The sequence below is a fragment of the Phaethon lepturus genome, unplaced genomic scaffold (assembly GCF_000687285.1).
Source record: "Phaethon lepturus isolate BGI_N335 unplaced genomic scaffold, ASM68728v1 scaffold39460, whole genome shotgun sequence".
Taxonomy (NCBI): Eukaryota; Metazoa; Chordata; class Aves; order Phaethontiformes; family Phaethontidae; genus Phaethon; species Phaethon lepturus.
The window spans coordinates 11510-28372 of record NW_010513261.1 but is presented as its reverse complement, the minus strand read 5'-3'; the positions used below and the strand labels follow the sequence as shown (position 1 = coordinate 28372).

The following is a 16863-nucleotide window of genomic DNA, read 5'->3' as shown; positions in this document are numbered from 1 at the left end:
AGGAACCTCTGCAGGGGTCTGTAAAACCCATGTCAGCCTAACCCACCATGGATCCCATGTCAAACCCCATCTTGGCAGTGCAGACCCAGCCAAGAAAAGAGAGCTCCTCTCTCTCCCAGCCACTCTTCAAGGGCCAGCCCCATCACAATGGCTGGCACAGGCCAGTGTTTTCCTCCTCTCTGCAAGGGAATCGTAATCCACAGAAAGAGATCTTTGCAGGCCCGGTGCCTCACATCCTCCTCCTGTAGCAAAGTCAGAGCTCTGCTTCGCCAGCCCAGCCGGAGGCAGGAGATGGAGCCACCTTCTAGTGTCTTGGAGACGGGCTCCTGCTTGGGTTGTCCTCCAGCCGTGGAGGGATTGCAAGACTGCAAGAAGGAGTCCTTTCAATGGCCAAATTCTAACGAGCCCACTTGGAGCTTTCCAGAAAATGAAGATTTGTTTTCTAGATCCCCTGTTGCCTTGTGTTTCACACAAAATCAAGACAAAACCTATTAGTTTTCATAGATTATAAATGGACTGTCAGAGGTACAGGCTGACAGACAGCCAGGTCCCAAGTTGTTACCAATCTGAGTGCAGCTGCTCAGCTTTTACAGTTAACGGAAAGATTTAAGTATTTTTTCAGATGGGATGGGACCAGAGTCACAGTGCTACTAGCAGTGTCTTTGTTGTACAGAATCCTTCATCAGAGGAGCTCATTGCACCTCATAAACATTCTTCGATGATCTTCCTCCTTCTGAGAGGACAATGTAAGTGGGAGAAGAAACTGAGGCAGAACAGTTCTGACTTGTTCAGAACTGCAGAAGAAGTCACAGTGCTGCTGGAAATAAAACATGCAAGGTTGCTTCTAGCCCCTGACATTGAGCACGAGGTCCCAGCACTGAACGGATTCTGCAAGTGGGACAGCCAGGGAGCAGGAGGTGAGGAGCTGTGCATGTGGGCTGGCGTGACAACCATGCCTCAATGAAAGTACCCGTCAACCCAGGGCTGATGCTGCATCTTTTTATTTTATTTTTATTTTGCTTCACTAAGCAAATGCAGAGCGAGTGATAGGAGGGAGGAAAAAGGTGGCTTGAAAAAAACAAAACAAAAACCCAAACAAAAAACAAACAGGAGGGAAGAGGCAGCTGCTGGAGTATAAGGGGAAAGTGAGCTGTTAACAAGAAAGAAGTTCATAGATGCCAAGCCCGCACTAATTCTTAATAAAATACAATACTGAAAATAGGATCTGAGAGTCTCCAAAATACAATATCTTAAGGGATCGGCAATAATACAAAATAAGGTTCATTATGTACAAACGAGTTCTGCTCTTGGTCTCTGTACAACGGTGGGAGTGGGAGGCACGGGGACATGCTCAGTGGAAGTGTTGGGGTGGAGGAGGGTGTGCTTGGACCTGGCAGTGGTTCTTTGTGCTGGGGTGGAGGCGGAGGACGAGGAATGCAGTGGTATCTGGTAACCAGCAGGTCCTGTGTGAACCTCAAGAAGAGCAGAGTTATGCTGAAGGCCTTCCTCTTCTCACCCCACTGGCCAGGCATGTATGGTTGCAGCTAGTTGTGTCCAAATTTGTCCTAAATGGCTTCAAGGGGCAAAACCAGTTTTCAAAAAGGGAGAAAAGAGGGATGTGAGGGCCTTTCCCTCACTTCTCCCAATCCTTGAGCAAAAGCCATCCCATCCTTCCTCTCCAGGGAGCCCTCTCCACTCCCAGCCTGGGGAGAGAGGAGAGGTTGGGGCAGTGCAGAGTGAGTCCAGGGCACTTGAAGAGAAACAAGCCAAAGAGGAGCTTGCTGTGAGATGCGGCAGAGTGCAGAGGGACTCCCATGTACAAACACGGGGCAACCTGCCACACCCCAGATCTCCAACACTCACGTCCCACATTGTTCCATCAAATGGCAGCTGAGGGAACGGAGTGAGGAGACACTTGAGCCTTTCAGCAGGGCTTTTGCTGGGGAGGAAGAAAGTTCAGAAATGGGTGTCTGGGTGCTAAGGAGGATGGCATAGGCTTGAGATGAGGTCATTTCAGCACCAAACTTGGCAAGTCTGGCCTAAACGGTGTTATGGCAAAAGTTTGCTACCTTTGGTGCCAGCACTTAGAAGGAAGAGGTCTAAAACAGTCTTTGGTGACCCTGGCAAATTCCACCATGTCACCTCCTTCCTGACAGACGTACCTGTCACCAGAGATGCCAGTATGTCCTCAGTGGCTTTCACAACACTGCTGTGCACACAGAGGATGTGAGGGGAACAATGGCTATCCGACAGCCCTCCAACGGGCTGCAGAGCTCTCCTTGGTGGTTCCTAGAAAGACCCCATTTGGCATAAAGCAGAATTGGGGATGCAGAGCTGGGATGGGGAGTGGGTTTCTCTCCCCCACTCTCAAAGCAGGAAGCCTGCAGAATGGAAAGTGAGAAGGCCACTGACCTGGTTAGCACTGCACTGTAGGGCCCAAGCTGGGAACAGAAAGGGAATTACCCCTGCCAAAACAAGGGTGCTGAGGGTGGGGAGAAATGGGTTGTGGGGGAAAATTGTTCTCTTTTTCAGAGCTCTGGTTGCCCAGAAACTGCTGGAAAATTTTTATGGTGGTTTATCTGTTTGGGATCTGTCTCCCCCACTCCGTTTGTGTGCAGATCTTTGCAGATAGTTGGCGTGGAAGTTATGTAGGCATGTCCATCAAGAGAAAACTAGAGCAAGGAAGAACTAGGTTTTCTCTCAACGAAAGCAGAAGTATACTAACAGATGGAGGGGAAGCAATGAGCTCAAACTCTCCAGAGCCATCTCTCTAGCACCAGCATCACCCACTCCTAAGCCCCCAGGCAGGACAGTAAATCCAGCACTCTCTCTCTCTCTCTCCTTCAGGTGCATCTGATGTAGCCAAGGGGTACACTCCTGGGGACAGCCCCCTTGGTCTGGAGGCTTTGGGGTGTGAGCTGAATAGTTTGGGGGCTTCCCCTGATCTCCCTCCACTCCAAGTTGAGCCCACATCCATAGGGTAGTGCTCATTTAAGCAGGAGGTAAGGCCAGAAGAAGAGGACATCTCAGGGCTTCACCAGACATTTATTGCTGGTTCTGGCAGTCCTGTGACTCCCCTCAGAGAGATCAGTACTAATGGGGGGTGGAGGGGGCATGGGGAAGGGGAGGAGCTGAACCCAAGGCCAGTTTAGGAGTGTCTGAATGCAGCGTCCTCTCCCGCCAAGTCCCCTCAGTTGCTCGGTGAGGAGGGAATCCTGCAATCAGACAGATGAGGCCTTGAGGTCCAGCAGCTGCTACAAGTATTCAGCTGTCTCACTGGAGCTTGTCTCTCTGAGGAAAAGAAAAGACAAGGCATCAGTCAAGGTTCATTGCAACCTCCAATGCAAATTCACCTCCCTGTGTGCTCAGATGGTTTGCTCTGACCAGGATGCAACCGTTCCCCATGGCACTGAATGACCAGCAAGCCTGGGACCACTTGAATCACCCAGTCCTCCTCAGCTCTATGCCAGTGGGACACCGCTTTATGGAGTCCCACAGTTTTGCTCTAGGAAATAAACTTCGTCTTATGCTCCCTGCCAGCATTGGCTTCCTCCAGCCACTGCTCTTTAGCTAATTGCCTGTCCCAGGCAGCTCAGCTGTCCTTAGCTTGCAGCAGAGAGGACATGCCTGCTGCTCACTCACAGGCACCATGCTGTGTTCTGGGGCTCGGAGGGTGGCCCCCACCTGCTTACCTCTCATGGAATTGCTCTTTGAGGTGGGCGAGAGTTGGGTCAGTTCGGTTCTGATCAGGAGCCTCCAGCTGGGATTTGCTCAGATATTTGGCCGTCTCATGTGTCCTGGCCAGATGAGGCCCTCCCTCCTCAGGCTGCCCTTTTTCGGCCTCCCACCCCTCAGGATGGTCCATGGTGAGGAAGGAGCTATAGCTCTCTTCTATGGAGCCAGCACCCTCATCATAGAAAAGGAGGCTCCGTGATTGAACTGGAAAAAAGAAGAGTATTGGTTAACGATGAGGACAAGGTCTCTTGTAATGGTTGTGGGTCACGGTGGTGGTTTCAGCCCATGCCCATCCAGCTATGGCCTTGTTCATCTGTAACAGAGGTCTGCTCTGCGGGATACCCACCTCCCCCCAGCTTCAGGAGGCAAATGCCCCCCGGACACACAGCCTCTTCAGAAGAAAATCGATTTGCCCTGGGACTTTTCCTTCATGTTCCTTCCTTTGACACTTGTCATGTTTTGGGACAATGGTTAGCAGAGAATGACAACAGGCCCAAACCAGGTGCCGTTATCAGAGTTTGTGCCATTGACAGGCCAGGAATCCCCCCTCACCAGAGCCCCAGCATATGGGGTAGGCATGGAGGGGAGGACACTAGCCCTGAACCGGGAGTGTCAAGATAAGAGCTGGAAATAGTTTGACGGGATGAAATGGACAAACCACGTTAGACTCACTCTTACTAGTTGTGTAAATGTCTGGTGCTGGTGTTGCTTTCACTGTCTGTGATGCTGAAGAGAACTCAGGGAGACAGGGCATCAGGGATCCCAGGATCAGAACGAAGCAGAGTGCCAGCACCTAGAGAGGAGATCAGCACAGACTTAGTGAAACTAGCCATAAGGAAACACTGCCCCCGCAGCACACAAACACGAGGCTGTGTGAGAACATGTGGTCAGTCTGGCAACTGGGTCGCTGTGGTCCCCAGGGAGGGAAAGGGCTTGCTCTGCTAATCTCTGCTGAAAATCTAAGAAGGGAAGTCAGAAGCTTCCTCATGTTGCTTTATTTGAAGTATTTCTGGTTCAATGGTGAGAACTTGCCTGTCCAGTTGATGAGAGATGGTGGAAGGCATAGCTGGGGAACAAGCTGAGAAAGAGGGAGACTCAACTGAAGTCTGTTGAGTCTCTCAACAGTTCTCAGTCAAGAGTTCTCACGTCTGAACTCTGCCTTGGCCAAAGGGAACCTGACCATTGGCTCAGTAGGAGCTGTAGTGGGCTGTAAGAAAATAAGCTCACTAGCAGGAATCTGTGAGGTACCACAGCAAATAGCAAAGTGACGCTACTGTCCATGCAAGGACAGAAATGACAGCAGAACTGCAGCTGCCTAATACCTGATAGCAAGGATGGAGAGTCCAAGGAAAGAGTTAAATTTATGCTTGACATGCATGTAGGCAGGACCATGTGTCCATGCCTTCTGCTGTCAGGCAGACCAGTCAGAGCTACGGGGCAGTGATAAAAGGAGAGAGGCAGATGAAAGCTCCCTGGAAATCCCCCTCTGGTAGGTCTGCACCTGTCTGTAAATTCTGCCATAATAGTAAAGCTTCAGAGCGAGATGCCAGTGCCAATCGTAAGGGACTCTATAGACTTTAGGGCACTACCAGTACAGAGCAAGAGGGGACACATGGGAAATGATAGACAGCCAAACGCTTATTACCTGAATACCCGTGTACCATGGGTGGTACCTAGCGTGTGCCAGCTCAGTGGTCAGACTGAGCATGTCAAAGAGGCAGTGCATCTGTTGGTGATTTCTACTACCTATGTATAAACTAGTTAAGTTTGACCTGTGGGGACAGCCAGCTTGACTGCTTTCCAGAACAGCCATCTATTTTGGAATAGCCATGTCTAAGTAATTCATGGAAGCTGGTATATCAAGGTAATTTTGACCACCAGGTGGATTCCGGGAGATGTGGAAGATCAAATAATAGCATAAGGATACTATGCTATGTAAAGATGGATTTTAATTGTCCAGACTCTTCATGGCTGGTTTTAAAGTAAGGAAATAAAATGCTGTCTAAGCACATCATATCAGGCATACAAGGCATTTAGAACCCTTATTCCACAAAACCAGGGGAAAAATAAATTCTGCATAGAGGTTGCTTGGAATTATCAAAGCCAAACATACAACTTCCAGAAAGGAGAGACAGCCTTGTGAAGCTTGTTCTTCTCTTCTAAAACAAAACAGGCTTTATGGCCTGGGAAAGATCAGTATACTTAACATCTTGCTTTAACATGGCTTTCAACTGGGGCTTTGTAAACCAGCATTGGTTTTACTCTGTTTTGTTTCACGTTAACTCTGATTGATGCTCTGATTCAGTTCCAGTTCAAGCTCTATAACACTTCATAATAGTATTTGTTGGTTTGACTCTGAGTACCATTCATCTCACAGCTTTTGACCATCTCACCATTTTACCTCTTAAAAAGCGAGGGAAACTAAGCTATAGGAAACTACTGCAAAACCAGTTGGAGAGGTGGAAACAAAATTAATCAAAAAAAGAGCGTAGTTATCAAATGGTTTACTGTCAAACTGGGAGGAAGTAGCAGATGGAGTAGCAGATAGATCTGTTATGGCTCTGGCAAGATTCAACATTTTTAAGCTTGACTTGGATGATAGACTGTATCAAATCTGCAGATGGGAGAGACTAAAAGCAAACTGTCTTTTGATCAGGGTTCAAATTCGGAATGATCTTGACCATGGGGAGAAATGGTCCAAGAGAACAGTGGGCAGATCCATACAGACAAACGCTGAGACCTTGGAGGTGGCAGGACTGATTAACAGAGGAATCATGTCAGCAACTTTGTGGCCAGGCAACTGCTCTACAGAAGAGGATCTGGGAGTTAAAATGGAGCACATGGTGGGCACGAGTCGTTGTCACTTTGCATAGGGCAAATCTCAGCCCGAGCAGTATGAACAGACTTTCTGGCTGGCTGGCTGGCTGGCTCTGTACCAGCCTTCAGGTGGAACGTTGTGTGCAACTTTGGGCCCCATACTTCCAAAAAGATGCGAGGCAATCAGAGAAAGTCTGGAAGAGAGCTCTGGGAACAGGCAATGATTCAGTAACAACCTACAAGGAAAAACTGAAGAAATTGTGGGGATTTAGCAGAGCAGACTGAAGGGAGTTGCTCAAAAACAATAGTTTTCAAATATGTAAAATGCAAGTGCACAAAGGGAGGGTAAACTGATCTTGCCTACAGTGGGCAGAAGAAATTGTAATAGGCTTATGCTGTTGCAAGGAAGACTGAGATGAGATAGCAAGAAAGCTTTATCTGGGAAAGATAACAAAACATTGGAATGATTTGCCTGAGGAGGCTGAGGACTACTCATCACAGGAGGCCTTCAAGAACTGGCTGGACAAATATCCAGCAAGAATGACACAGGGCTAAAAAAGAAGGGTACTCTGCTCCACTCCCACGCTGCAGGGCATGATGATTCTACATATCTGTCGTGATAAGGAGTGCTGTATTTGAAAAAGGAAAATGGGAACTCATAGGCCTATGAGAGGAACTGGTCAAAGATAGAAAAGCAAATTACAAATTCTTTAAATGCTTCAAAGCTAGGAAGCCTGAGAGAGTTGGTGTGTGGGCTGGGATGACATGGAATGAAGGGAGCAGCAAGGAGAGATAAGACATTGTTGGGAAGCTAAATTAGGTATTTTATCAGCCTATAGCACAGGGGATGTCTGGAAGGCACCTCTTCTGGACTTCCTCATTCCAGGTAGCAGCGATGAAGAATTGCTGGAGCCAGGGGTGCTCTGATGAGCTGCTGCATTAAGGAGCAATGAGTCACTGGGCCCAGATGGGTCACACCCGAAAATGTGGAAAGAACTTGGGAATGAAACCACAGAGCAGCCGCCAACAGAAAAGACAGTCAGTCATTAAAATCTGGTCTGACATGGGGGCAGCAGAGAGTAGCAAAAGTTTGAGCAGATTTTGAAAGGGGAATGCTGGAAATTACAGAGCAGGGGCTCTGGAACCTACAAAACTAATTGAACAAGAGCAAAAAACAACCCCTCAGGACACTGAGGGTGCTGAGAAAGTGGGGCAAGCACCTCACCATCTGTTTGTATTTCATGACTGTTAACAGTACAGAAGTGACAAGTAGATACAGATAACTAACTTTGACAAATTTGTCACAAGCAGCTACTATGACAATCCTGCAAAGACATCACAGGGTTGAAGGTTATATTTTTATCATGGATCAGAAACTTTCCCCCTGGCAAAAATGACATGAAGAATAAGCAATTGACTCTATGGCCACACACTGGCATGCCCCAAAACTCTACAGTGAAGCCAGTGTTGCTTAACCATGATCCTCCACTATGAGAAATGAGAGGGAAACAGGGATTACCAAAACCGGCAGACAGCCCTGAATCATTTTGGTTAGTCAAAAGGGCAAATGAAGAGAATTCCACTTGGATTTAACAAAGTCTGATGTGCAGGCATAGCAAGAACAGATGTCATTTCTTGCTGACAAACACAAGGTAATGACCACTGGGAGGAATACTTGAACTGTTTGTCCACCCTGTTGAGTTAAACGTTAAGCATTACCAACTCAGCAAAGAAAACTCTTACCCATTATGATGGAAGCTCATTGAAGATTTTTGCTGAATGGCCTACAGCTAATGAAAAGCAACCGAAGTGCTGTTTTGCCCAAAGAACAAGACAGTGAAAATGCAGGAATTACTCTAATGCTGTTGCATAAACAACTGACACTAGCGGTGGATGTATGACACAGGGCCTAGTTCTGGTGACTCTAACACAAAAGGAGAGAGCAGATATAACTAGCAACAGAGCCGGGCAGCAGGGAAGAGGGCAGAGTCAGGAAATCGACAAATCTGTCTGGGGAAGCATGGCCAATAAGGAAGGTGGAAATGAAGCTTATACCATTAGGCAGGTCCCGGTCTGTGTAGAAGCCATTTTGTAAGGTCTGGAGACTTTCCCAGCTACCAGAGCCTGCAGCTTCTGTAACTGCTGGAGTAGAGTCCTGGGATAGGAAACAACCCAAATCAAAACTTGATAAGGAGGTAGCAGCCAGTAAGTGATGCAAGAATACCACTACCCCCCTTCATATTTTACCCTGATTTTCCCTTCTTGTGAAAACAAGTATCTCCCCCTTGCTATATCTTGCCCAAGTTCTCTGACCAAACAGGCTTGGGAAGCAAGAAGCAAAAAAGGGTGAGTCTGAGATATAAAGTGTGCAGGAACTGTGGGAGGAATGTCCCAAGGTGCTGTTACACTGAGGTTACACCCTCCGTCTCCTCACCAGTAGATCTACCACAAACTTCACTGCAACTAACCAGCATTATGAATGTCCCGTTCATTTAGGACAACTGGTTGCCTCAGAGCCCAACTAGTCATCTCCCAGAGCAATGGAAAGGCAGGATACCATGAAAACCAAGCTCTGGGATGGAGGCTGAACTTTGTATTCAGGTCAGACCTTCAGCACAGGCCTGCCTGCTCCCACTTCACTGAAAGACATACACTCTGCAGCTCAACCTGTGCCCTGAACCATATGGTGGAGAGAGAAATAAAAAACAGTTTTGATCCCCTCCAGCTTCTTCAGTGTTGGCAAACTCTGCAGAGGGATGTGGGCAAAGCCAAATCTTGAGTCCAGCAATTAATTCACTCTCTGGCTGCCCTGGCTGGAACACGTGCTAAGGTCTCTCTGCCCCATTTAACTGAACATTGGCATTGGCACACATAAACACAAAACAGTGGTAGGTGTGTTACTAAGAGCCACTGAACCCTTCACTGGGCTGATGAAGAAATCTGGGATGAGGGAGACTACAAAGCACACAGTTCCCAAGGGCTGCTAATTACTGAAATGCAGACTACTGCATGTTTCCCCCTGGGAGCGCTGACTGTTTTACACAAATACATTTGAACTTTTATAAAATGCCAGGTCCTGGAGGCAGGAGATTGCAGGAGAATCCCAGCTTTATCTCTTTCCAAATCTTCTTCTGCTCCTTGTACATGTGGAGAGAAGCACAGAGCGTCCCACTGGCAGTACTCAAAACCCAAACCCAATCAGAAAGAACACAACGTGTATTTTAAAAAAAAATAAACCCCTCCTGGCTTTTAGGCCAATCTCCTGATTCTGCAGGGTGGGGCTCACGCTTTTTCAGCAGCAGGGCTGCCCGTGCTCCCAGAGAGACCGGGCAACAGGCTGTGCCAGGTGGATGAGAGCAAGCTGGGCAGCCGCATCTCTGGCAGATGGGAGGCTCCGGCCATTCACACACCTCAGCCAAACCACGCCTGACAGCCTGCAGTCCCAGTACCAGTGGCTAGCGTGAAAGCCGGGGACACAGCACTTGTGTCATGGATGGAAGGAAGGAGTGTGGTAGAGCCTCAAGGAGTATTCTATGAGCTGTAGTGGCAGCAGAAGGGTGGTTGGACTGGCCCTCTGGCTGCAGTTCCCTTCAGTTAGAGCTGGAGGTGATAGAAATGGGGCTGTAGAATTGAGCATCCCCCTCACTAGCCCCGTAGCTGACCCTGCCCTTCCTAATACCTGCTGTACCCAGTAAGAGGGAGCAGAGCTGGGCCCTCCTCCAGCTCCTGCTGCCTATCCCCACTGCAGGGGTGGGGGTCTTCATTATTTGCTTCCAAGGATCAGTCAGCCATCTCTGCATATTAGGAGCAAAAGTGCTCACCAGGTTCTTGGGCAAGGGATCCAGGCGCCTGCTTTGGGGCTGTGGGAGCAGCTTGCTCCTTCCAGGTGAGCAGCAGCAGCAGATGGAAGGGAAATTCTCTGGGCTTGCTTTGCAAGGGTAAGAGGCAGGGCAAGGGCTGGGGTACCACATGCACAAGCAGTTGCCCTGGATTTGGTGGGAGCTGGGATCTCAACCTTTATTAGAAGAATGGGCTTTCTCTGTATTCACCAAGTCCGCTCAGCTCTTTCTCAAGAGAAACCTGAAACAGCCACATTATGCCCAGGGCCTTGTATTCCTCCAAAGAGACCAAGAGCAGAAATAGTGGGTCTGAGAGGCTGGTATGAGGGGCCTCCTTCGATGCAGCTGCCCTGGAGACAGCCAGAGACCTGGAGGGCAATGGGACGGGTAGCATGAGCCCAAAGGGCTGCAGGGAGAAGGAGGAACAGATATGAGAAACGTGCCTTCCCTCCCTCCCCTCACTGCAGCGCGGCCTGGCCATCCCAACACAAACATTCCAGCCTCACTAACCAAACCCAGCTGCCTTGCTGCTGCTGCCATGGGCCGAAACCCAGCACCTCGCCGAGCAGCGCCCGTCCTGCCAGGAGCTGAGGAGCCTGCCTTTCTCTTCTCATCCCCCTGCCCCAGCATTCCTCTGACTTCCCTTCCTGCCCACCCGACCCTACCCACAGAGGGTCAGGTCTAGCCCCTCTTACCTGTTTGCATTTTCTAAGGTCTCCACTTTTTTCCAGAGTTCATTGTTTTCTGTTGTGTATGTCTCAACCCTGCGGGAATAAAACCCAGAGACAGTTAGTTACAGAGGCCGAACAGATAAAGAAAATGTAGTCCTTGCCTCTCTCTGAATGTGGAGGCTCAATGGCCTCATCCATCACCTGCAGATATGGTCCTGGAACCAGATGTTCCTGGCCCGTATGGTTGCTGCCAGCCCTGACGGACTAGGGACAAGATTGCAGGTGGACAGCTACGTGTGACAGTTCCCAGTTCAGGCTTTCCTGAGGGCTGGGAGAGCCAGTAGCACCCAGTTACAGGCAGGTCAAGTCAGGACAGACCCAACGTTATGCAGGCATTTCCATCACTTCCAAACCCCCTTAAGGAGCATGGAAAAGGAACAGGGGGACAAATGACACAGAGAGAACTACTGAGAACGTGCCCTGAAAACCTGGCAGTTCTGTACAAATGCTGGGCCAGCTCCGACTGCAGGCACTTGAGGGCAGCAGAGAACCTGCAGGCCCCCTCCCACTGCTTCGGGAGCAAAAGCGGTTAGGCTGCAGTTGGGACGAGGGAAGGGGAATGCCTCCAGGCCCGGAGGAAAGCAGGCCAGGGACACACTCTGATCCTGCTGGAGGTTTCCAGCACAGCCTCTGAACCAGGCGTTCCATGTAAAAACTAGGCTTGCAGCAAAGGTGTCAAGCTGAATGGTGAAGGGCCCAAGTACAGGCTTTAACAAACCAGTGTTTACAGAAAGCCAAGTTGACCAAAGACTTGTTCCATTAAAAAAATTCACTGAATGCTGCTTTTGGTTCACATTTAAACCTGGCATTGTTTGAAAGCCATCTGTCACAGCAATGCACTAGCGTAACAAACTGCTGAGTACGTACAGGCACCACAGCCATGTCTGGGGAAGAGGCCCCAGCACAGAAAGCCCTGGACCTGCCACTTGCGCAAGGCCAGCCAACTCCCCAGCCTCAGCTTGAAGGATCTGGGTGTCAGCGTGGGACACTAGCTGGAGGCAATGTGCTCTGATGCCTGGACACACACATGCATGCTGAGGTGCTGCTTATGGAAGAGCATGAGAACTTGAAGGTGCCTTGAGTCATCTGTTTTTATTCAGCATTTCTGCACACTTAGAGAAGATAAACAAATAGCATCAGGGAGAAGATTTAATTAAAGTTGGGGATTTTTTTCTTAGATTTTGCTGACCTCAGGTGGTGTTAACAACAGCGAAGACGACAGTATTTAAACAGAAATGTGAATTTGCACCTGGATCCCATCATTCTTCTTTGCCTGGGAATGCCCATCAGGGGCTGCTAGTTACAGAGGGGATGAGAGGATCCAGCCCCTCAAGAGTTATTTTCTACTCTGTCAGTGTCATGTGATGTCACCTTAGGCTTATGCCTGCTATACATGCAGGACCTCAGAGTTGCAAGGAGAAAAACAAAGTTCATGCAGGGAAGGGTGGAAGGGGAGGGAGTGTGGAGAATAACTATAGTGCAGGGTTTTTCTTGCTATCAAATGCTTGTGTGTCCACCCTCATGGGAAGAAAGAGGCGAAAGAGGTGGTCAGTGCCCTCAGAGAGCCTGCTGCTTATGGGACAGACAAAATAGAAGCAACTTCTAGTGGGAAAACATTACTTTTACCCAAAATCCTACCTTGTTGGCAGCCAAAATGGCCTGTGTTCTGCAGGGGACCAGCCAAACTAAGCAGTTGGAAACACAAGGTTTCTAGAGCAATCTTTATCCTGCAAGAGGATTTCTGGGAGGGAGTAGAGTAGGGGCAGGATCCCAAACCAAACTTCTGTGCAGCCAGCCTTGCAAGGAATCATACTCTGAGCGATTCAGAGACAAAAGCACTAGAAATGGAGGCGGTGCATGGACAGGGCTCCTTTTTCAAAGGTAAGACTGAAAAGAAGAAACTTACTTTTTCTCTAGACACTCCACATATTCTTTCTTCTTCCTGCGACTCTCCTGAGCAGAGATCTGTGAGGGGGCAGCCATCAGAAAGGAGTCAGTATCAGTATCACAAGCCTCTAGACATTTCTTTGTGGCTCCCTCATCTTGTCTGTTCCCTGCACACAAAGCACCCTAAAGGTAAATGGGAAAATTGCCTTCCCATCTGTCATTCCTACTGGTCTCCAGGCCAAAACTGGGAGGGATGGATGCTGTAGGTATGCAGCCTTCTTTGACCTGTAGGCCACAACCATTTGTTGCAGTATGCCTGACCCCCTTGCTGCTGAGAGCATTTTTAGGGTTGCTTTGAACTCCTCTGACTCACAGGGGTACATACTGTGGCCATCTGGGCAGATTCTGCCCCAGACCACTTCTGAGTCACTGGGTGACTAATTCAGGGTCTCATCATTTCTCCCACGGGATGCTTTCTAATCACAGCCTAAAGTCTCACAGCCTCTGCCGGGCTAATGAACCCGTCCTGCATCATGTAATGGCTCTTGTTTCCCTGCCCTCACAGCAAGGCCTGACCAGGCTGGTTTGTCTGACCCATGATGTCTTAGTCTGTGGGCCCTAACCCAGGCCACACACTCCCAGGAGCTGGGGCTGGAAGCCACACTTCCCAGATACAGCTGCATGCACAGCATGCATGCGGAGATGCCCTATGGCATCATTTCTGTGGGTTGGGAGGCTCATGCCGGTGTACCTTTTCTGAGCTGCACTGCAGCTGAGGAGGTGAGGGTAACTCTAGCACTGGTCAGCTGAGGATGTTCTGGAATCATGGGAACTGCATAGTTACATTTTTTTGCAGTCACCTTGTTCTTGATTTTCCTCCTGACCCTCTTCAGTGCTTTCTCCTCTGCTTTGGTGAGGGGCAGTTTGGTAGGAATAGGGTAGCCCTCGGCAATCAAGGTTCGTTTCTCCTCTTCAGTCAAGAGCAGCGGTCCAGAGGTCCCTTGTAACTTCTGAAACATACAGAGAGCAGCCGTCAGTGTCAGCAAGGAGTTCCATCCCAGTGATCCTCCTTAAAACCTTGCAGAGCAGCTAGGGGCTCAGTACAAATAAGTGCAGGGCAGTGCTCTTTCCTGCTCTCAACCTGATCCTGGGGGCACAGCTCAGCAGGTGCCTTCCTCTTTTACTTCGGAGGGCATCTGCTCCTTCATAGTGAGGCTGGCTACACACTTGCACTGCAGGACCCCTCCAAAGAACTTCTGGGCAATGGTTAAAACACAATGTGGTTATGGGGATTCTCAGTTATTCCCTTCTCTTCCATTAACCTCCTCAGATAGTCCTCCTGTGTATAGGCCACTTCCCAAAGTACAGGGTGAAAGACACCCCTTGCTAAAACAAGGTAGCTGCTGGCAGGCATTGTGCAAGACTCATTGTGCCTCTCCTCACTCCTGTGAGCACCATCCTGTCCCCACATCTTTGTGCTAAGACATCACATTGCCTTGCCAGGGCATGTCAGTTTAGAGACCTTAACAACAGCAGGACCCCCCTCATGACCCTTGGAAAGCCTCCAACCCACTCTGAGCACCAAGGAGCACCGTGTCCCAGTGATGTCCTGCTGTCTCCTTACGTGTGGTGCTGTTAGGAGAGGTGAGGAGGAAATGGCAGTAGAAGAGCGAGCAGCAGGTCGGGCTGGGCTGGAGGGGGGCAGGGACCGGGGGCTCTGAGATCCATCACTGTCACTGCCATGGCTGCTGGGTGGAGTTGGAGGCATCTGCACCAGGTCATCTACTGAGAAATAAGGAGATCAAGTCAATGGCTGTCATGTCAGCCTGTTGGTACAGGCACAGGGTCCTGAGTAGCACCAGGAAAAGGCACTGCTATAACACAGGACTGAAAGGAGAGGGTGATGAGTCTCACAAGACGGGCTGGGTTTGAGAACAAGGCTGGACTAAGCACTGCCCAAGACAGAGGTGAGGCTGACCTCAGATGTGCTAAACTAGAAACTGCAGGAGTCAAAGAGCTGGCAGGGGCTTTGCCAAGACACTGACGGTGTTTACAAAGCAATAAGGTACTCCAGTGTCAACTAAAATGGAGTACAAAGCCCGTGATGTTTTGCTCCATAGCCTATTCACAAGTACAGAAAGCTCTGTAAGAGAAGAGCTCTTCCAAAAGCACCGCAGGGCTCACACACTTGCCAGCACACTTGATCCAAAGAGGCTCCAGTCACTCAGTTGGTTTCCAAGCACTTGAAAACTGTCCCCACTTTGTACTGGAGAGCCCTGGGGGCCTTAATGGAGGTGGGAATATGCTTAAGGAATGTCTCTCTGCGGCAGTGGAGTTCCTATAGTGCTTTCATTTGTGCATCGGCAGATTTTCAGATGCTTGGGTTTCTTTCAAATTAAACTGGATCCTGAATTTCCTGACTTTCAGATGGTTGTTTTTGGATAACACTACAGTCTCTCTGAGGATTTTAAAGGCACTCTTGCATATTTCCAACTCTGAAGTAGCCTGTTTTGCCTGGGAGTCCCTGTCTGAACAATTCTGTGTGTGGCTGCTGGTCCAGACACTGATCCGAGTTGGAACAGTGCAGCGCTCATTCCTCTGTTGGTCTGTGCCCCAGTGCTACCTTGTATGCATGGCTCTGCTCTCAGGTGTTATCTTTCCTCCCTATATAGTAATGATCTTTATCTGAGTAATACAGGGGGATGTAAGTCGACCAGCAAACTCTATCTTCTTACCTGCAGGTACATTTAGAAACTGGTTCACCTCTTTGGGTTCAGCTTTGATCACAGGTGCTGGGGTCATTTCTATGGGAGTCTGTGGAAGAGAAGCAGAAAGAGCTCTTGGGCACTGCCACACCTCCCCTGCCCAGAGGGCTCCTGCCAGCTCTGTTCATAGCCACTGCTCCCCTGCTCTCTGTCCTCTGTCACAGCTCTGCCCCAAAGTAGACTCTCACCACACATAACAAAAACCAAGAGTCCAAACATAAGCCCCCTGAAGTGTGTGTCGCTGGGCACAGAGAGTATAAACACATGTCTGCAGAGGTAGAGGCAGTGGCAGATGGATATGCTGCCAAGCAGTGCACTGGGTACCTCCAAAAGGGAGATAACTTTTGTCCTTGGCAATTCTTCCCTTGCTAGATCCAGACAATGCAATTTAAACCAACCTATCCATTACCATGGGAAATCCCTCTTTGATCTGCCTTCATTAGAAATGGGAATATAGAGGTTGTACAGAAACAGAAACAGAACAAACCCACTGTCCTGCTCACATGATTTTCACCCAGGCCACTGAGCAGCTGTTTCCAATTGGAGGGGACTTGAGAGTTAAATAAAGAGTAGACTTACTCCCATCTGGGCTATGCTACCCCTCAGCAACCCGGCTTGCCAGCCCCCAGCCCACCATAGGCTGGGGGAGTTTTTACACTAAACAGACACATTGCAAACTCCTCCAGACTGTAAACACAGCTGAGAGAGCACCATGGTATGGCTGCTGAGCACACATAGCAGAGCTTCAAGGGCACAGCAAGTTCAAGCTGTGTAAATAATGGAGGAAGTTTGTGCACAGTTTTGGCTGGAAGTACGCATTTGTTTTGGATGGTTGTTTAAATGGGAAGATGCTCAGCATGAGTGAAAAAAGGAAGTGAACCCCAGAGATGCTCTACTGTTATCTACTGAGCTGCTACAAGATAGTCAAGGTCTGTGTGAGACTGGTCAGACCTTCCCATCCAACACGGCTGGACTCAAGGCCAGCCGAACTGAGCCCAAACTTACACCCATGTACCAGTGGCATAAGTGAGCCTCCTTCAGACAAACAGACTTCTTAAGAACTTAGAGATGACCAAAAGACTTGGCCCC

The 16863-nt window shown here is 49.2% G+C and overlaps 1 protein-coding gene across 1 annotated transcript in view; it reads right to left on the bottom strand.

Annotated features, from left to right (window-relative positions):
• Nucleotides 1-3254: 3254 nt before the first annotated feature.
• The window catches only part of CREB3L1 (cAMP responsive element binding protein 3-like 1), a 19397-nt gene continuing 5788 nt past the window's right edge, over nt 3255-16863 (bottom strand). The window contains exons 3-11 of the mRNA XM_010289636.1: nt 15745-15823; nt 14634-14794; nt 13870-14019; nt 13029-13087; nt 11087-11155; nt 8608-8707; nt 4408-4528; nt 3693-3939; nt 3255-3291 (exon numbers count right to left, since the gene is read on the bottom strand). Coding sequence (XP_010287938.1) covers nt 3255-3291; nt 3693-3939; nt 4408-4528; nt 8608-8707; nt 11087-11155; nt 13029-13087; nt 13870-14019; nt 14634-14794; nt 15745-15823 — 1023 coding nt within the window. The remainder of the gene's footprint in view (nt 3292-3692; nt 3940-4407; nt 4529-8607; nt 8708-11086; nt 11156-13028; nt 13088-13869; nt 14020-14633; nt 14795-15744; nt 15824-16863) is intronic.